Raw genomic sequence first — 21995 nt, forward strand, 5'->3', positions numbered from 1 at the left:
GAAGATCCTCCCCCTGTAGGGGTAACTTGTGAAACAGGCTCTCGACCACTCTGCATTCCAATCCATGAGTGTTGTCTCTGAAAGTGTTACGTTTTCTGGTTTGTTCGAGGTTTTTCTTGCGCCGAGGTTTAGGTAGGTGATGACATTAGTGACTTTGAAGGTTATGTCCCAGCCGAGGAAGAGAAAATTTGGTCGATCTCCATCATTTCTTGTATGGTCAGCTCATGAGTCTCTTCAGTCTGGGTGGACTTGCTGGCTGTTTCCTGAAGAGGTATCTATTTGTCTATTGATTCCATTATGCTGTTGAACGCTCTCTTCAATCCAAGATGGTAACGTGTCCAAATGCTTAAGTCTTACGCTGACTGGAATGTATACCATAATTAACATTTCGTCCTTCGGCGTTATTGTAGTTGACAATGATTCTGATTTCATTCAAAATGTCCTGTATTTGAGGGATTTTTGGTTTTGACTGGCCATTAAAGTGTCCTCGGACGAAGAAACACCCAAAGAGTGTTAGACCGAAGAAGGCAACCCATCATTCTTGTTATTTTCGTGATCTGCACTGGGAAAATTTGGAGAAGCGGAAATGGAATTAATATCAGGCCTATCCTGAAATGTGGAGCAGAGGAGACGATGGTAGAGAGTTGATTGTTCAGGTCTCCGGTGATCGAAATATTCCCGATGACCACTGTTGGCTTGAAGTCGGAGAAAAAGTTATTGGCAGTATCAGAAAGATTACTAGCTGACACCGTTGACTTGACTTTAAATGAATTACTGTGGCCTCGATACTCCTTCTCCGATTCAATGGTTGAGTACGGGATGATCAGATGACGGTCGGTTTTACTACATTTATTCTTCGCTGGAGTGTTGCGTTTCTTTGGCATTTTGCTTTGCGCTCTAGATGATTCCAGAAAATTTGCTCTCAACTGGTCTTTGGATTTGTTGAAAGTTGAGGACAGTAGAAAATATTGGGACTGAATGCTCTTGGTTGTTGATTCGCGTGCAACGGAAGAGCAATTCATGCCATCAAAGAAAGACCACTCCAATTCGTCAGCTATGTCCACACAAGGTGAGGTGACGAAGAACTTGGACATAGCCTGCTGAGTGTCGACTTTAGATGGAGTGGAAGAACAATTCGAGTACAAATGATCAGAAAAAATAGAGGGAGCCTTGATCAACTCCATTGAGAAGCTATCAAATAGGGTTGGCTTGCAAACCTGCTCCAAAGTGACCCATGTAACGTCGTTGGAATCTCCGGACCACCATCCAAGATGTCCGAGATTTGTGTGATCAGTTCACATAATCGATCTGTTGAGAAAGTTGTTGCGTCGAATGCTAAGGGTCCTCTCAACCATTGGTGCTAGAATTATTCTCAACCTGTGATATCATTTGATTGTCGTCCGAATGCAAACCCAGACCCGTTCGTAATTGGTCAATCCTCTCCGACCTACTGGCACAGCGAGGAGAGTCGAGAAGTCCATCTCCCGCTCCACCAAGCAGGAAATGAATGGTCGAGCCAATCGTTTATTCGGAAAGGGCAATCAAGCTGGTGCCGCCTGAGTCCATTGCAGAGGAAGAAGCGTAAACAGAAGATTTATCCTCCGGTGAATATCCATTTTGCAGCCTTCGGAAATCTTCCATCGTGCCATTCAACGATCGGAGTCTGAAGTGATTCCTTGTACGAAATCTCATTCTTTCCTGAAATTGCGGGAATGAATTCCCTTGTTGTTTAGAGAATTTCCCGGAGATTTGCTTCCCCATGACGGAAGAATATCTTCATGAGTGTCAAGCAGGGTTACAAATTATTCAAATCAAAAAATATACACTTGGGCAAAATTTATGGGGGGGGGGGGAAAGACACTTGCTATAAGAAATTGAAAAAAAAATGGCAAGGGGGAAAAATGGCGAGTGGATGGGAAAAAGCACAATGCATCTATTTTCCAAATTTCAAGCAGGTACACTTGTTAGGAGCTGAGATATGGCCCTAGTTAATTAATGATTAGAAAAATTAATTAACCGAAATTCAAACAAACAACTAAACTGTCAAACGTGTTCAGCAAGCCAAAGGCGTATATGTATAAATTACAGCAACAATATACGACGGAGCAATTCTTATTACCAAAACTAATTCTCAAAGATACTGCCTGTGGCAATACCAAAATAATAGTAACAAAAATAATTTCTTAAAATTCGATTAATTTAGAAAAAATTGCTGGTCCTGGTGCCTCAACGCCTCTCGCCACGAGAAATGCAAATCCCGACAGAAAGCGCGAAGTGCGGCTAATACCGAGAAATTAAAATTTTTTAATTTATTTGATCAGAATTCATTATTCTCATCGGTGCCCCAATGCCCCTCGCCACGAGAAATGCAAATCCTGACAGAAAGCATGAAGTGCGGCTTATACGGCAAAATTAAAATTTGAAAATTTGTTTCAATTTTATTAATATGTTAGATGAATGGTAACAATACATTAGGTTAGTGAAACCCACCAAGGAGACACCAAGGTCTAATACTGGTTGTTACAATGAAGTTATTTCAATAACATTTCAATTATCATACAGTGTAAAATAGTCACTATGCAGTGATTTTTGAGATTGAATACAAAAAATTATAAAAAAACATCAAAATGGGAAGGGGGTGGGGGGGTTGGGGGGAATGCGATTACACAAACACATATAATATATAAAATACAAATATATATAAATAATGCAACGGTCACAGGGGGGTGCTTTAGTGATTATAAAAAAACTATAAATCAACATACGATTATGTATGAATTGGACTGGCAGAGCAGTTGAGAGCAAGGGTATTTTAATGAATAATTCGACCGCGGGAAGGTGAAAAGACAGTAACACACACACACAACAGGGAGTGATTGAGAATCTTAGGATGAAATCAGAAATAATTTTCAATATTGAAAATTTGTAGCAAGTGCTTTTGAGGCTTTTTCTGAAAATTGAAAATGAGGGGGACTGCATGAGATCATTTGGAAGGCTATTAAAAAACTTAGGAATGAGAAAGCTAAACTGTTTTTTGAAGATAGTTTCATGAACTAAAGGCATTGAGTAAATAAAATTGTGTCTATTAGATGTTCTTGACGAGTTCAGAGGTAAAGATAATTGTTTTTTTTTAATTATAAGTATGGATCGGTAAAAGTATAGATGTCTTAAAGGAACGATGTTTAATTGAAGAAAAAGTTCATTTGTTGGAGTGATGTAATTGCTTGCCAAAATTCTAATAACTTTTTTTTGTAAAGAAATAATGGGTGCAATATTGGAGACATAATCACTTCCCCAGAGTGGCAGACCATAAAGTAAGTGTGAATGAAACATTGAATAATAATAGGTTAACAAGAAAGATTGGTTTACATATGGTTTCAGGTTGAAGAATTTGTATAAAATGAAACGAAGTTTTGATTTTAAATGATTACAATGAAATATCTATTTTAGATTTTGATTAATATAAATACCTGGGTATTTTATAGATGATATTTGTTCAATACGTTGACAATCACATGAATTATTACTAGTAAAATTTGATCGCAATTTATTATTCTCATCAGTGCCCCTCGCCTCGAGAAGCGCAAAACCCGACAGAAAGTGCGAAGTGCGGCTTATACGGCGAAATTTAAATTTGAAAATTTATTTGTTCGTAATTTATTACCGATACAGCTATGAAGCTCTAACGAACGCATTGGAGCTGAGGTTCGGTCAGAACTACCTCAAGGAAGAGACGGATAGGATTTTGCCCAAAATTCCAGACATCATGGGAGGGAACCTACAGAGTCGTGAAGATACTGAACGACTTTCTCAGCCACCTCGTTGGGCATTTTGCCTGTTGTGGTGGTGTATTTGTATTTGATGTCGTAGTTCGAATTCAAAGGACTCTATCATAAAAGTTGAAAAGTGGTTCACCTCGACATGCTAGCTCCTTACCATAGTGAGTGATCAAGTGCTACCCACCGACTTGAGTACTGAATTTCCGGAACGAACAATTCTAAAGGAAGGGACAATGTTACGAAATTTATTTTAATCGTGATTATTTATTATTTATTATGTCATCTTTCACTTATAAATAAGGTGACATATCTCTGTAAATCTCGCCAAACTAACGACATACTTTGCGCATTTGGTGACAGCTCCAATGCGTTGCAAAAAGAGAAGTGTAAAGATGTTCCGAGAAGATAGTAGAAAAATCTGGAAGGTCTCTTTCGTTCTTTATAAAGTGTCGTCGCGTTTCCGGAACTATGCTGTTGTTAAAATTGTATCGAGAGGGGACCTTATCTGTAGATCGCTCTTGTTATTTGTCGATCACGTTCTGTCAAAATCTCTGCTCGTGAATAAAGTAAATAGCTGTTCTGTGAATAAATCTGTGACGTCCTGCATTTTCTTTCATCCTCTTCTCAATTCAAGGACTTGTAAGAGAAATTATTTGGAACAGTATCTATATTTTCTTCATACTCAGTTCATCAACAACGCTTGCTGCGCGACCGATACACTGCCCTTCATCAAACTTCACACCATGTTCCACCTATTCGTTTCTTCCTTTACGAGTTCGAGTAAGACATCAGCATATTCTTGACTTCCTTTCATCAAAACCAGTCCGTCCTTTACATCTGTTCTGGCATCAATGACTTCCATCATTCAACCGTCCCCTTTTTCTTGATTTGTGGTCATCAGCTCTATTCTTTTATCCACAGGTCCGATATCTTCTCGAACACACGCAATTCACTTGCTTGCAGCATGCGCAGTCTTCCTTCACTCAAGGCGAAATCAATTTCCCGCGACATCATTTAGTTCTGTCATATCTCTCCATGGATCTACGCGTACACTTCGAGCACCAGTTTTTTGGCGAAAAAAACTGGCTGAATTGCTTGTAGTATCGTCGAGAGTGGAATGTGCCTTATATTGAATTGTGGTAGATTTTGCGTCACCTTGGAACGGAAGCTACCAAATTACAATCACTTGAATTTTTGTATGGTAGAAAGTACATGTCGCAGCAAATCCGTCGGAAAAATATGATAGTTTCTTTTGAAGAGCTGTGAGTACTCTCGAAAAACACCCTCTACCGCCTCTGCTGCTGGGATTCGACCAAACATTCTATGACCAAAAATGCCTGGTTAGTCTTATAACACCTTTTAAAGTCTGTCCTTTGAATTTAGAACTACTTATTAACTAATTAGAACTACGAATTAGAACTACAGTAATATTATGAAACACGTAACTAATTCAGATTTTTTACGTTCAGCCCATTGAATTATGTAAGAATTGCTTGTTTTTATTTTGGACTTGTATTTGTATTGACTTTTCAGTATTCATTTTCATATTTTATTCAAAAACCTATTTAAATTTCACTCTCAAACGTTATCAAACATTGCAAATTTTCGAGAGCAATAAAATATCTTTTACGGAATAGCTTATTGGAAATTAAAATAAAATACAAGTTTAATGCTACTGCTGTGGTTTGAACGTTTATTATTTTTTCCCTTTGCTGTAGTCGAGCTCATACAATTGTTGGAATTATGCTTTTGCAAAAATCGAAAAAGTCGAATGGACAAGAGACTGCAAAATCATCTCTCGTGCATCTAGTGGATCTCGCTGGAAGGTAAGCAGTAACGATTTTTTTTGACGTGAATACGTCTTCTAAATTATATGCAGTATTGGGTGCAATGACAAAAAGTTGCGAAACGAAATAATTTAAATACTCATATCTGTGGCTAGGGCCGATCCTAGAAAGTTGGCCACCTGAGGAGAATAATTTTTTGCCGCCCATTGGATACGACTATTTGGAAGGAGTTTTTTCCTTCACGTTTATTACCCTAATGTCCCGTTCAGGGTAATAAAAGTGTTATATTATATAATATTAAATTTTATAATAAAAAAAATAACGTTAGGGTAAACATTTATTACCTTTAGTATTAATAACTAGACACGCGATTAGTTCAGTTTATATTTTTGCGTTGACGGTGCGATCTCGGGCAGAGAAGAGTATATATATACACTGGTGTAAGAAATTAAGAGAATTTGCAGACTTAGTTTGCAGTAATAGTTTTATTTCAGGTGTAAAGAGGGGTAAAAATACTACTAGTTTTAGAGGTAGTTATACATTTTTACGCAAAACTGCCATTGGCTAGAGCTGTGTTTCCCAACCTTTTGAAGATCGCGGCACCCTGGGGAATAAGATTAAAAACTTGGGGCACCCTTCCTTGAATACAGAATACAGTTTACTACAACAAAAATTGCCGAGTAAAAATACATCAATAAAGGTTTGTTCGATTAATCATTAATATGACGAAACTTGTGATTGATGCTTAGAGCACAGATACTTGATATCAGGCCTTACAGTTGGCAACGAAACACGTAAATTGTCCTCAAGGTCTTGCGGTCTATTTCTTGACAGATGGCAGCACTACACATAACCAGCATTAGAAACAAACTTCACATTAGATTCACGCACATTCCGACATGTACCAATTCGTTAGAGATTACGTAGAGGAATGTGTACAAGCTGCATGTACGGTTGAGTAGTAGTAGTAGTAGTCTATTTCTTGCTTTGTATTTTATTGTCGCCATATCAGAGAAGGCTTGCTCACAGATATGATGTTGAAAAGGACAAAAGTGTCTTCATTCACTCATTCAGTCACTTTATTAGATTAGGATACTCCCAGGGACGCCGGAACATATCTGCTCGTGTTGCTAAAGCAATACCAATCATTTGAATGGCGTTGCTGAGCAATACCAATCATACCAATCACCATTTGAACATAGCTCAAATATTGCACTGAAAGCGCTTTTTTAATTAATTAAAATTTTTGAAGACGTATCTTTGGGACCCTTTCCGTGTAAGGAGTTGCATAGCTGTAGCTCTGTTTGTTTGCAAGTCATTTCAGGTCCAAGGGACTTTCCCATACAACCATGGCCCCCACAAGGGGTGGACTGACAAGGCTCCAGCCCCGGGGCCAAGGACAATTTTCACAATTTGTTTGCTTTTTCACGCTATAAATTCATCATAAAGGGGCCCCGTGCAAGTCTGGTCGGGGGCCCGCAAAAGATCCCAGCCTAGGGGCCATGCATACACCCTGTATATTCATTAAGCATGAGAATAAAATGAGCATCATAGAATCTCAATACCACAACGGTAGTCGCAGCAATAGACTTGAGACAGTACGTTTCATCGCTGATTTCAGACGAATCTTAACCCTTTGAGTGGCATTGATAAGATATCTCTCCTCCTTATTTTAGCATTGGTAAGCCCAAATATTTTGTGAAGTTAATCCCTGTCTTAGTGGAACACTTTTCCCTATACCAATGGTTCACAAACTTTTGTCAACCACAGCTCCCTTGTCTAATTCATGATTCGTCAGTGGCTCTTCATGATAGATTAATAGTATTCGTTCCCGTAATTTCCCCGTATAAAAGAACTTCAGAGTATAAACAGGTGCACAAATCAATATCGCTAGCTCGCCGCGACACCTCACATAAAGGTTGGCGATGCTTCTAGAAACAGCGACGCATACTTTGAAAAGCTGCTCTATATCCATTGCTTTTTTATTACTTTATACTCATTTACTGCTGAAAATCATAAGGAAGCTTATTGCTATTATGCCGTGTAAAAGGGTTAAAAAACATCAATGAATAGTCTCATCGATTTAGTTAAAAATTACAAAAAATGTCGCCGCTGAGAAAATAAAACTTGTAAAATATAATAAAAAATAATAAATGCAATAATGAAAGCTTTGTTACCTGAAGTTTATACCGCAAAAAAAAAAAAAGCTGACTACAGAATCGTTTATTCCAGCGCTATTACCAAATTAAAATTTAAAGCTCAACATGAAAATAATAAACCAAACACAGAAACATGTATTAAGAAAAAACAAAACATCCTAGTAATATGAAAGGCTGTATATTGAGATTCAAAGAGGAAGGGAAAATGGTTCGACGTTTGTTTTTCAATTTTTCACGACTTCTGGCAGCGTGAGGGAGAATTTGTGAAAAAAAAATAAATTCATAAATGACTTCAAATATATATAATATATATATATAAAAAAAGAAAAGATACACAACGTTTTAATTATCACCAGGAAGTTATTGTCGAAAACACCAGGAAACCTCTCCGCTACTATTTAAAGAACGCATGTGAATAATCATTTCAGCATTCTATATTTACAGAAGACAAATCTCAACGATGATACTTGTGCATGAAAGAAAAGATGATTCGATAAACGAGATCAAACACTGATTGCATGCACCATGAAAATTAAGACAAAAATGTCTCGTGCATCTCTTTTCTGGACATACAAGCATACACAAATGAAATATACATCATGTTGTACAATGGAAAAGAGAAGGAAATTTTTTTAAGTAATTAAAAAAATTTAATTACCGCCCCCCCCCTCCATCTGTTGTGAATTTATATGGTAAAAATCGGAAAAAATTCCTCCCGAGACTCCAGCCAGGAGCACTGTGGGACTTTCAGAGAGAAATCATTGTTATACAGTAAGAGCTCGGTATAACCTCGACCACTCTTACAGTCAACGCGCCTATAATGTCAGTTTCTTAAAATCCTGCTAGCTTAACTGGCAAAACATTTATTCGTTATTAAATCACCCCGTTAATGAAGTCATATTTATTCGGTACTCAGGTGTGACGTTATACCGAGGTCTGACTGATGTTGAAATGGCGTCGGACTCGGAAAAGCGGTTTGTTGCAAGGAGCAGATCAACCCGAGATTCAGAAATAAAAATTTGTAGTAAGCATATATTTGTAATTGTTTTCGCAAAAATTGAACACTCATGGCCCTCACATCCTAGAGATGGGCCCCCTAGGGTGGGATCTTTTGCGGGCCCATTATGGTGAATTTTTTAAAAAACAAAAAATGATGCGAATTGACCCCCCCCCCCGAAGCCCTGTCAGCCCCACCTTTTTGGAGGGCCATGAACGTCTGGCGCTTGCTGGGGTCTGCGTCGTTTATCCCCGAGGTTTACAAAACCGGATTGTGCTTGAAACACCTCCCTGACCGAATGTCATTGTCATCTTCCCGCCATTTCATGTATTCAACACTCCCTCCTGTGATTTGCTTCCTGTTGTTGAAATTCTCGGTGGTCTTCAACGCGATGCCCGAGGGCACCATGGCCCTCGAAATGATTACAACGGATATTGTTAGCAACTTACCGGCTTTTTTTTCTCGAAACCAAACGTTTCTATACGAAAAAAGAAAAATCGTTTTTTGCAGACTGTACATACTGAACACGTGCATTCAATTAACAATAATTGGATCGGTCCGTCTTTTCTTTACTTAGTGAAAACGGAGCCGCTGATAAAAGCATACAATGAGTGAATGCCAGTGGTTCAAGAGCACCTTGCTATTTTTTTTGCGTAGATATACAGTATACAGTATTTCCCACATGAGGAAAAAAACTCGTTTCTACTGCTGCACAGCCATATACTTTTTCCAAGAACTTTCTATGGCGTGTGTGTGGCAAATTCTTTTCATCTCTGTTGGATGATCAGTTGCATATAGGGAATGCGACCGTTTCCTACTTGCCGCTCAGTATTGGAATGATGAAACATCATTATTTTGAGCAAAAACTTCTAGCTTTACTTCACTTCAAGGGGGTAAGTCCACTTTTATCTAAATGAGTTCTTAGAATTTTATTTGTATGAATAACTCTGGAAAAACAAACTTCTGTCATTTTTATGTAAACAATGTTTTCATTTTTTTTTTTAATTTAGCAGTGGCTCCCACAACGGTGCGGCTGCCAGGGGCCGGGACAATTATCATTATCTTTTGTTTTTCATGCTATTAAATTCACTACAAAAGGGCCCGTGAAAAATGTGGCTTGAGAAATTGAAAAAAATCCCAGTCTAGGTGCCGTGCTCGAAATAATTCTTTACCCTAGTCGTGGAGGGAGGGCTTCCTGCTTTGAGCAGGGTCCCCTCACGTCAATTTCAGGCCCTGACCGATGTGCTTTATCATCGTTTCGGGGGTCCTCCCCCCACTCCCCAGTTAAAGCCGTGGCACCCAGCAGGTTCGAATATCCGGGGGGGGGGGATGTAATCGCTCGACCCAAGATCCGGATAACATTGAGAAAATTCGTGTCATGTGAAATACGAGACGATCCTACGTACCTACACATTTAGTCGCCCCTCCCGCCACGTCGGATGGATGCGGGGATCATCGAGCTGCGAGTGAAATTCCATACACCCTGTTACCTATGCACCGTATATATAAATTGAGGAAAGGAGCATTGTCTGTTAGTTAAGCTGTTCATCCCTACTTTTCTCTATTTTTGAATTCAAATATCTCCGCGAATATTGAGCGAGATATTTCGCGATCTCTGTTTGAAATACAAGACACACACAACCGTATACATATAAATTGCGCGGATCTTTTGCAAAAAAAAAAAAGAAAAGAAAAAATTGAGAAACCCACAAAATATGATAGAGTGGCGCAACTCTTAAACTGATTCAGTTCAATTCATTCCAGCTTTAGAGGTTAAAAGAAAAAAGAGCTCTTTTTATTTAGGCCCCTTTCACACGGAGCGGATGCGGACGCGGGTCCGCATACCCTTTCAAACGAGCGCTGAAGATGCGGACGAATCGCCCGCATCTTTAGTTCGAAATTCGTGCATATAAACTGTTTTTTCGCAATTTTTGTAATTATTTTTCTCCTTCACCCCTGATTCAGTGGCCATAATCAGCCTAGAGGCATTCTTTGGTGGTTTAATCTAGAGCCACATAGAATATGGGAATAAAGATGTCTTCATTCCGATCCTCACACGTAGTCGATGGAAGAAAATATCTTCAAATATTTTCAAAATATTTTGAAACAAAAAATCTGTCTTTTCGGAAAAATATAGAAGAAAAATTCCAAAAACATCCAATGTTCGAAAAATCCAATCCAAAAACATCCAAAACATTCGATGTTCCAAAAAAAGAAAAAAAAATTCAGGAGATATCAAAGAATTTGCAAGTAGTAAAAAAGGGAAGGGGTAGTAGAAAATGCCTGTGCTTAGAAATATTCACATCACAATTCTGTCTTAGGCCGGGATTACACTATAAAAGTTCGTTTATAAAACTTGAAAAATGCAACCAATAGGCGGCTCAGTTAAGTTCCTCGAATGTAACAGATGTGTTTATTGGTTACATTTCTCAAGTTTTATAAAATAACTTTCATAAACCTTTTAGAGTGAAATCCCATCCTTAGATTAGTCTCACTTCTGAAACATAAAATTTCATTTTTTCAGTTTATAGACTGAATATCGAGTAAAATAAACTTGAAGGTATCGGGGAAACCACCAAAAATATTCAAGTGCTAGGGTCTTCAAACGTCTTAATCCGGCCCTGAGTGAACACCGTACGTGGATAACGTTGTTTAATAAAAGTATTTTTTTTTAAGTTTAAAAAAATTAACAGTTAAAAAATTTAAAAAAATAACAAATATTTAAAATAATATTTCAGATATATATATTTTTAAATAATTTTAAAAATTTAAAGAGAAAAAAATTAAAATTTTTAAATTAAATTTAAAAGTTATTAAAGTATGTAGTCAATTAAATATTCGTAATGAACAGAACGGCTTATAGTTTTGGTCCCGTCAGTGGCCGTTGTTGACAGGTTTTATTGTATAAAATTGTGAAATATGGACAAAAGGCAGTTGACGTTGCTATATCTCCATCTCAGAAGGAAACGGAGGGATAGACATATGTAAGTACATTATATTAATGAGCAGCGACCATCATATGGTGTTTTTAAGGGTATTTATGGCAAATAATTAAAAAAATTCCGTGAAAAATCACCTTCAAAATGTAGCCAAAGATGCGGACAAATTCGCTCCGCATCCGCATCGTCTGAATAGCTCCGAATAAACCTATTGTCAAAACTTCTATGTGTGGATGCGGACGACGTCCGGAACCGCATGAACATTTCCTAGGTGCGGAGATTTTTCGGCTCGTCTGAAAGGCGCAGTATATTCCAATTGTTAAAACTTCTTCCGGACCCGCATCCGCATCCGCTCCGTGTGAAAGGGCCCTTAAAGGCTAAATTTTACGATGAGAATTTTTTTTTTAGTATAATGTCCCAATCAGCATGAATTCCTAATGCGCAGAGCTAACATCAGTTGAATTTCTCTATGCCAGAGCTATACGAGAATGGCAGATCACGGGTTGAACCGGAAAGGCGTTAGTAATAAAGTATCAAAACGATTCAAACTTCCTGGGTTTTCATGTCCTGAGCGAGTCGTTTGTAAAGCAAAACGTCTGTTCCGCTACTGTGGCGAAAGTCATCTGTACAAGTGACGGCAGGACGGCAGGCAAAGAGACGATGCGACATATTCGGAATACCGTGAATGTTACTGGTAGTGTTGGTTTACATGGCACTCTTGATTGATTGAATTGGGGGGGGGGGGGGGTGGTCAAAGCCGTATTAAACAGATCCGTCAGAATTGTGGGTTCTGTGAGTGCTCGGTCACCCGCGGTAGTTTGTGACATAGGTCCCAACTATATAATTCCGAAATCAAAATTTCCTCTATAAGGACAAGACAAGAATCCACACGTTCAAAACGCTCCCGACGCCCCTGGTGTTAAGGATACGGCCTTGGTTGGGATTCAGAGGCTGCTAATTTGCATCAATTCACTATAGACGGGCCCCGAACACCAGACATGACCCGCCCTCTATCACTATAGTAAAAAGTCTAGTCTGCGGCCAGTCTAAGATCCCAGCCTAGGGGACCTTGCTTTAGGGTGGGGGTTCCACGAATAAATCATTCAGACGGAGAACTCCAATTTTCTTTGGAACCACAGAGATATATGAACGAGGAATAGCGAAAAAAATGTGGAATTTGAATTTGACGAAAAAGGATAAAAACCGGAAATTTTTGTTGAAAGAGGGACGCATGGTCAAGCCATGTATCGAAACCGAAATTTGGGTGGACGCACCGAGCAATACCAATCATTTTTGACTTCCGGCGTCCCTGGATACTCCTCTCTCAGTTTCAGGCAAAAGGCAGCCACCGACGCCTTACTTTTGGTGAACTTACCTTTCAGGGTGGAATGGTGCAAAGATCAATAGATTCATCTCGTTTGCAAGCAGTGAAATTTATTTCCTCCGCACTGTCTGCGAAATCAAATAATGAGACAACTCGGTCAAGATTCTCAGTGGAAAAATATAGAAAGTACATAACTATTGCATCTTGCAATCTTGATAAGTGTTGACAAATCAGGTCTTTCAGCTTATCCGCAGGTGATGTCACTCTCCACTATTACTATAAAGGTTTCGACTGCAGGGGCTGATGCGAAGATAAATCCAAGAAAGGAATATCAACTGGCCCTGCCGGGGAATCGAACCCACGTCCTCTCACTTGCAGGGTGAGCACCCAAGACCATTAAACTACAAAGCCAACGAATCCTCTTTCCTTAAGCTCGTGTGCGCCGAACCAACACCATCTATAGCAGAAGGCCTCCGCGTGAAGCTTTGTCGTCACTGAAGAAGTCCATTTCACATGTAGCCATTGGATATTGCAGATAAACGTATGCGATATCTCTACCTTTTTTTTGCAGTATGTCCAATGACTATAGGTGAAATGTAATTCTTCAGTGATGTCACGATCTTCGCGCGGAGGCTTTCTGCTATAGGTGGTGTTAACTGAACGGGGCCTTACCGACAGCCAGACCTAACTCAGGCGAAAGCTCACATTGCTGACATTGCCACTGCCAACAGATGGTGACTTATCCGATTAGTCTGTCATGCATGAGAGTAATTAATTTGCCTTAGAATTTTCTTTTAAGACTGAGTGGACTGTCATATGTTTTTTATTTATCCCCATAATATCTCACGGCACCCTAGGGTGCACACCGATTGGGAAACACTGGTCTGGAGCATAGTTTCCCAACCTTTTTTGTTCCATCGCCCCTTCTTCAGAAATTTTTTTTCTCCCATCGTCCCCCAACGCAATCTAACCCATAGGTTCCTATGTTATACCCGTAGCTTGTACTGCCCCCCTGGGATATTCCATCGCCCACGTTGGGAAGAGTTTTCATTGCATTCTATTTGAAAAAAATATTTGTCATAAATTCCTCATTCTGAAAAGCATATTTTGTTCAAGTTGAGTTTTACGCGTTGGAGGCGCAACGTCGTTTGGTAGGCGAGCTCACAAGTTGAATGCAGCGATTTTTAATTACACTCATGTCCATAAATTGAGGATAATGCCAGCTCCGGCAAATAAAGGTTCAGAAACAAACAAACGTTACTTGTTCATAAAGCCCATTTATTAAACAAAAGATAAAGAACAAAAACGATGGTATATGTATGATACCATTCATGAAAACTACGATTTTTGCTCCCTGGAACAATTGTAAAAAATATCTCCCTTACAGAAACTTACTATTACATGGTTTGTATGATGGTTAATACATTGTATGTCTCCCATGCGATGAAATACAGTCCGTACAACGCCTAGGCATGCTGAGTATCAAATTATCGATCTGATCTTGGGGAAGATCACTCCACTCAGCAAGCAATGCTCTCCGAAGTTCTAGTACACATGTAGGAGGTGGTTGACGGGCTGCAACTCGTCGTCCAAGCATGTCCCACACATGCTCTATCGGATTCAAGTCAGGTGTGAATGCTGGCCATTCCATTCGGGTTATATCCTCAGATTCAAGGCATTCGTTTACGATTTTTGCTCGGTGAGGACGGATGTTGTCATCCATAAACACAAATTCTGCGCCCATGGCACCCCTAAACAAACGTACATGTTGTTCCAGAATGATGTCCCGATAAATTTGGGCTTTCACGGTTCCGGTTTGAACATGCAGATCTGCTCTGGAACCCAGTATAATTCCACCCCAAACGAGCAGTGGTACACCACCGTAACGGTGTCGTTCAATGATGTTGTCTTGGTGGTAACGGGTACCTGGCGTTCTCCATATGAATCAGACTGCAAGCTAAACCTGGACTCGTCGGAAAACATCACACAAGCCACTGTGACGATGTCCACATTGCATGTTCTCTACTCCAGGCTAATCGCTGCCGACAGTGAGTTGCCGTGAGCGCAACACATCTGACAGGCCTGCGAGCATATAGACCAATATCTCCCAAACGTCTGTACACGGTTTGCCTTGAAACTGTGGTACCCCTGGCTGCAGATAGCTGACGAGACAGGTCGGTCGGATGCTGTGCTCCGTCTGCTTCTTTTGGCAGTTACTGCCAAATACCGGTCTTCATTCGGCGTTGTAACTCGGGGGCGACCTGTACTGTAACGTCTACTGACATTTCCGTTATCTTGGCATCGTTGCCAAAGCCTAGAGATGACACTTTGGGCAATTCCAAGTTCCTTGGATACTTCCATCTGAGTACGTCCACATTCCAGGCGGCCGATAATTCTACCACGTAAAAAATCATCCACATGCGTCCTCTGTGTCATAACTATTTGCTTATGGCACTGAGCGCCTTACAGAACTCTTGTGAACAATTTTACTTCTTTGCCACATTTTCCGTATATACCCCCTCTTACACTCTCGTCATTGTGACGTGCTATCGGCATCATCTGGTGACTTCCTGAAATTTGATATCATTCTTGCAGATGTGTGTGACAATTCTACAGGTGAAATTTTTACTTTAGATTTCGATTTCTGTGTGATTCTGAATTGTCCTTAATTTATGGACATGAGTGTATTTACATGTTTATATATATATATATATATATATATTTTTATATATATATATACAATTTATATAACCTTTACAAACTCAACTGCAAGAGCATGTGGCAGGTATGCGGGTCTGGTCCCCTCTCCCGAAATGTGAGAAAATGACCGAAAAAAGGGAAAAAGATGACCAAATCTATTGTTCTATCACTTTGGTCCTTTCCCCTCCCCCCTTCCGAACGAAATGTCTGGCTACGCCCCTGTCCCATTCACTTTGGTAACAATACATGAAATGATTGTTGTACAGTCGAATCCCGTTATAACGAACTCCAAGTAACCGGAGAAAACACTTCGTTATAACGAAATTTTGTTATAAAGGAATTTCAGATTGTTTGCATTGTTCCTATGTATACTTATTAGAGGGCTTAGAAAACCGTTCGTTAAAACGAGATTTTCGCTATAACGGTATTCGTTAAAAAGGGATTCGACTCTAATTAGAGCCCGAATTTTCCACTTAAAAAATGGCAAAATATGCACTAAAACTGAGAAAATATATGCTAAAGAACAAATAACCACGCAAAAAATGCAAATGCGTTTTTAAATGCATCTTTTTTTCTATTTATCTCGGTGCATATTCATTTGCAAAAACATTCTCATGCAAATGACTTCGACGTGTATTTTATTTAGGGATTTCTAGTTATTAGTACTGTAGCTGCTCACTAATAGAAAGAAAAATTTGCTCGAAAAAGAAGCAAACTACACGTTCACAAAGAAGTAACTAAACATGAATAATGTCAAAAATGGGCGGATTTTTCTCCTGAGAGAGTTTATTTTTTACTTGAAAAAAAAGAAAAAGAAATGACAAGAGCAAATAAAGCACCCGGGCTTCGGGTATGGTCCATCGTAGCTAGAAGTCCCTTGGAGTTGAGCAGCCAAACACCAAACTATTTGAAAATGTGGAATTTCCGATTCGATAGACGATGTTGACTGATCCATATATCCATGGAAGTGAGCATGAATGTAATAAGTTCAGACTTTTAATTGTTCAGTTGGTCGTCTAAACCGCTTTGATGATACGAAATTCTATGGAAAACGTCTTATACTCTTAGAGAATCAACTGATTTGAGATCAAAAATCAATTTCACATGACTAGAGTTCGGTTCAATCGTTAATATTAGAACGAAATGATCTCAAAGACGTCCAAATGCAGACAAAGCAGAAATTTTCAATAACTTTATGTCCTTACAGACCAAAAAGTGAAAATTCGTTTATAATCAGAACTACGTCACAACGAAAACTTTTCTCGTGGTTGTGAGCTGTTGTTATAACAAACTTTTATTGTATTATAAGCAATATTAATTTGAAAAATCACAAAAAATTAATTAATCTTCCGCACAACTTGAAAATTTGCACTTATTCTGAAAATTCTTCATACATTTATGCACACATTAATGCTAAAAAGAGGTTAATTTATATAAATACAACAAACAGGACTAATCATAACAAATTTATAAATAGTGCAAAAAAAATAAAAAATAAAAAGGTAAATTTTCCGTGACCTTTCATTAAATTAAGTTGTATAATAATCAAGAATGGCCACTAAAGCAGTGCTTTCCAAAGTGAAATATCACCCCCTGGGGGAAGGGGGCGATGCAATTGTCCAAAGGGTCGATAGAAGCTATGGGTTTAGTATAGGATCCTATGGGTGGATTTGAGTTGGGAGAAATGAGAAAGAAATTTTTTTTAAAGAAGGGCTATTGAACACACACACAAAAAGTTTGGGAAACTTTTCACTGAAGCAGCGGTGCTCCGTGTACACTTCCTGGGGGCTCCGCACCCACTCGAAGAAAATAAATTAAATCAGTAAATTCGATAAATGAATATAAGAGGAGAGCCTACGGGGCTCCGCCATAGAAATTTTATGCCGAGTAGAGGCGACCACTGATGCATATTTGTGTTCGAGTACAGGTGATCATTTGTGGAGATTTTACTGCATTTAGGAAAATGTAATGGAACCCTTTCTATACGTCTCCCTATTATGTTTCTGACCTTACTCATTTGTATGACGTTTTGTTTCAGTTGCTATGCATTTCTAAAAAATTTCTTTCTGCAAATGAAGCCTTTATAACTTTGAGCCCCCGAAATTCAAACAACATACATTCACTGACCAATTAACATATTTGACTCTTGTCGGAAGAGCCTCCTGATTTCTGCTTTACCCATGGCCCTGCCTGTACTCACTTCAATTAATCGACGTTTTCACTTCGATTCGAACTCTCAAGTGTATGGAAAACGACACCATTTCTATCATTCGAATCACATAATTTTTTAATTGGTAAAAACGCGTCACTGAAATACAGCGCATTCCGTTTTTCAAAAACCCATCATGAAGAAACGTTGTAAGTGGAAAAACTAAGCGGGATCGACTGTAGTTTCTCCTGCATATTTTTTACTGAAAAAGCCATAAAATTTAAGATGATTGACTGGTTCAGTGGCTTTTGACAGGTACTGAAATAATTATTGAACGGGCTACGGTATGCTGATAGCCAGGGCCGTAACTGGGATTTTCGTCGACCGGGGCAAACATGATTTTGCTACCCCCACATTCAATAATTTTGTAACGGTGTTCTCTGTTCCCACCTAAAACTATCGTCCCCTAAATTTTGCCGCCCGGGGCAGTTGCTTCCTCTGCCCCCCCCCTTCTCTATTTCTGGCCTTTTGCTGATAGCAAACATATACACTATTTGCTCTTTCTTTAAGAGAAAAATCTTTCAACAACGGAACTCAATACATCATCTACTGTTTACTTAGATATAGAAACCAAAATCAAAACAAACAAGTATGTATAGGACGTTTTACATAAGGTTTAAATAAAAAATGTTTCTGTTAAATCTTGAAATGAATACCGTAAAATTGCTTGAAACTTTAGCAACAGTAATGTTGTGATAGTATAATATTTCTTCTCAAGCATAAGATTTTGAATCAAAACGACAGATTTTAAAAAAAAAATTTTTTTGGGAAACGTCTGCAAAAAAAAAGGGGGGGGTAATTTTCGGAAAAAGTTCCAGTTATACTGCTTTTGCATTTATACGACGCTCGTATAAACGAGGTTCCATTAGAGCCTGAGGCGCCCCCCCCCCCCTACATTTTGAATAAGTTTACGCCTATGTAGTTATAAGATTCTTGCAATTTTGAGTGTTGAGGAGAGTTTTCCTGGATGTATTGCCTCACACACTCGTCATCTACATCTTCTAATGGTAGACGTGCTAATGCTGCACACATACGCACATATAATCTTACTTCATCGTTGCTCTTGTAATCATTTACCAGCCCTAAAGACTGTACGTGCCGCCATAGACATTGGTTGAAATGGAAATTGCATCCGAAAATTTTTATTAATGGGAAGAGTCCGTGTAGAGCCTTTATTGATGCGATTTCAAAATCTACAGTCACTGGCTGAGGATTCCATCTGTCTTCTTTCAAAATAGTAAATGGCTTTGCATAAGTATGCGGAGTCACCACGCAGAGCCACAGCTTCGGAATAAACATTTATTACGACGACACATGATTATCTTGGTTAATAAAAAGGAAGGCAATCATAGAAATTTATAACCTCACGCTTTCGTGTGTAGTGACTCTCTCTGCTGCTGCAGTTGTTTTACAGACGGTCGTCTCCAGTACCCGGGATCACGTGGCACACTCGAGGGCGTTGACCTGAATCTTGGGGGGTCGTCTGCGTGGGACACCACAAGTATCTTCAGTTTTTTTTTTCAAGCAAAGCAAAAACTATAGGCACTATTGTGATTTCATCATTTCTACTTATGTATGCATGAATCGTATACAACTGATAAAACTGTTTACTACAACTTTTAAAAGTACCATCTGCGAAAAAGTTCTTGAAGCTTTTAAAGACCATTTCGGCCTTTGTCACTAGCAAATACTATAAATCTACAGAAAACGTGATGGTGACAAGCATGAGACACTGACTGTAGAGCAGCCATCTTCAATCTTTTGCACGCGAGCGTCATGGTGCCCGCCGAAGCTCAAGAGTTCTCGATCCTTGGTGCTCGCGGCATCAAGTCTTCGACTATCGAACCGTTCAAGTTTCGTTAATGGATGAATTTCGAATTTTTGCAGATATTCCCTGTATATCCTATATATTGTGGATTGAAATACAGTAGACTCTCAATAATCCGACACATATCAAACTGGAGTGTGACGGATTACCGAAATCGCCCGAATACTGGAAGTTAATTGAAAAAAAGTCCATTTAAATAATATAAAATTTTTTGCAAAGACATGCAGTGACATATTTTCCTCATCTGTGGAGGAAGAATTCACGCCTATCAACACCGGATTACTGGATTGGTCGGACAAGCGCACCGCCGGAGTCTTTTGTAAAAATTTTGCAAACAAATCAAACCCTTAAAATATTAGTGAAATTTTCAGTTTCAGAGGTACATGTACGGATTAATATAGTAAATGTTTCACATTTAGAAATGTTTGAATTCCTGCCATTCAATAGCTCATCTCGATTTGAAGAAAATGTGTTCATGTGTCCAATTTTCAAATTTGAAAACATGCTATCGATATTGCCGTAAGCGGATACAGGCTCTTCGAACGGGAAAGGGGGCAGATGAGCCATATGGCCCCCGGTCGAGAACCACTGATTTAGAGTAAACTCTTAAGCGATTTATTTATTGCTTGTTTTTGAGAACACGCAGACGCGGTGAGTTCCAAAAGAAACGGATTCCAACTGTTTTGATGAATGACCATATGCCGTTTCAGAATTTTTGTCCCCCCAATGTTTTCAAAGGGTAAGAAAATGCATATATTGTAAGCATTTAGTACACAGGTCTGCCGATAAGAGACACATACACAGTAAGTCTTTTCAATCATTTCCTGTTTTATTCTCTTTCGCTGTGGTGCTTTGCTTGCTGGCTGCGTCAAATCCACCATTCATAATGACAACAAAACGAAAAGTGTCGTCTTAAAAAATAACTGGAAATTTTGGAAGAATTTTAAATTCATGACGAAAGTCGATCTTGTAAAATAGTTGAATATCCCAAGGAAATTTTCCCAAGTCGAGAAGATTTTTTGAAATATTTTACCCAATGTCGTACCACAAAGGTAATGTCCCACACACACACTGAATTTTATTCCTTTAGGTGATTTGAAATGTGCGATTATTTTTCCCTCAAGTGTTATTTAAATTATATTTTTTTATAACAGAATTGGAGATGCAATTAAACACATTCAATTTTATAATATTTTGTACGCGTGTGTGTGGGGGGGGGGGGAGAGAAGTAATTTTCTTTAAAAAGTCTCAGTTTAATACATTACACATTAGTAAAGGCGGATACACACTACTATGATGTGACGTGCAACCACGTGACGTCAGATGGCGCGGGATCATATCAGACATTATACGGTGTGCACACTGGTGTGATGCATTAAGACCGAAACACACTACGATGTCGAATTTGTGAAATCTTATTCGTGGAAATTCTGTGACGTACAAATTATGTGATGTGGATTTCCTGCATCACAGAATTTCCACGAATCTGAATTCACAACGTCTCTGACATGACGTGCAACTTTATTGCGCTAGGCGTTTGTGCTTTCCAACCGTGGTCCATCTCAGCTGTTCTGTCGTTTGCATTCTTCAATTTGTGCTCTTCCGCCGAGAATCGTACTTCGGCTGCCATTTTGTACTCTAAAAAAGGAGAAACAGAGAAATTTTAAACACACACTCAAAGACGAATTTTGTTCATTTCTTTGGGGGCGGGGGAAAGGAAGTTGATTTCCGTCCTTGTTTTGGTCGATTTAATGATATTTTATTGGTCGTTCGTTATATTGCAGCGTTTCCCAACCTTTTTTGATATCACCTACCTCTTGTGTTGAAGGTGAATTTCGAGATGCAAGCCCCAATAAAATTCAAAATCATAGACGCTGGAAGGTGGGGAGTGTAGCAATGAGACCTCCTCAAATCAATTTTATGAGGAGGCTGAGCCCCCCTTCCCCCCCCCAATAATTAATTAATGTACAATGCAATGCAGCATTTCGCCTCTATCCCGTATGAGGTTTATATATACAGAAAGAAAAATGATTTCCATATCTCCCCTCAATGTTTTCTACATGTCGGCGCCTCTGTCCAAAATGTCAGGTCCGTCATTTGGGGGGGGGGGCGTTGCCCCCTGGCTTTTGAAAATACACTAAAAATGGTATATATATATATATATATATAATTATAAATACATTGAGTGCATGTTCTTTGCCCCCCCCCCCTCCTGGAAAAAAGTTGAAATGACAGCCCTGCAAAATGTATTGTTTTTGATATAATTTGAATAT

General features: G+C 39.0%; 1 protein-coding gene and 1 long non-coding RNA gene across 3 annotated transcripts in view; one reads left to right on the forward strand and one right to left on the reverse strand.

Moving 5' to 3' along the window:
* Positions 1-21995, forward strand: part of LOC149080429 (kinesin-like protein KIF28) — a 1038199-nt gene that overhangs the window by 175916 nt on the left and 840288 nt on the right. For both annotated transcript variants that reach the window (XM_089239551.1, XM_089239552.1), the window contains exon 6: positions 5498-5605. In XM_089239551.1, coding sequence (XP_089095677.1) covers positions 5498-5605 — 108 coding nt within the window. The remainder of the gene's footprint in view (positions 1-5497; positions 5606-21995) is intronic.
* Positions 1-21995, reverse strand: part of LOC149080433 (uncharacterized) — an 89541-nt gene that overhangs the window by 28436 nt on the left and 39110 nt on the right. The window lies entirely within an intron of this gene.

Source organism: Pholcus phalangioides, unplaced genomic scaffold, assembly GCF_987345545.1.
Source record: "Pholcus phalangioides strain wild (caught in Gottingen) unplaced genomic scaffold, Ppha-v1.0 ptg000011l_1, whole genome shotgun sequence".
Lineage (NCBI taxonomy): Eukaryota > Metazoa > Arthropoda > Arachnida > Araneae > Pholcidae > Pholcus > Pholcus phalangioides.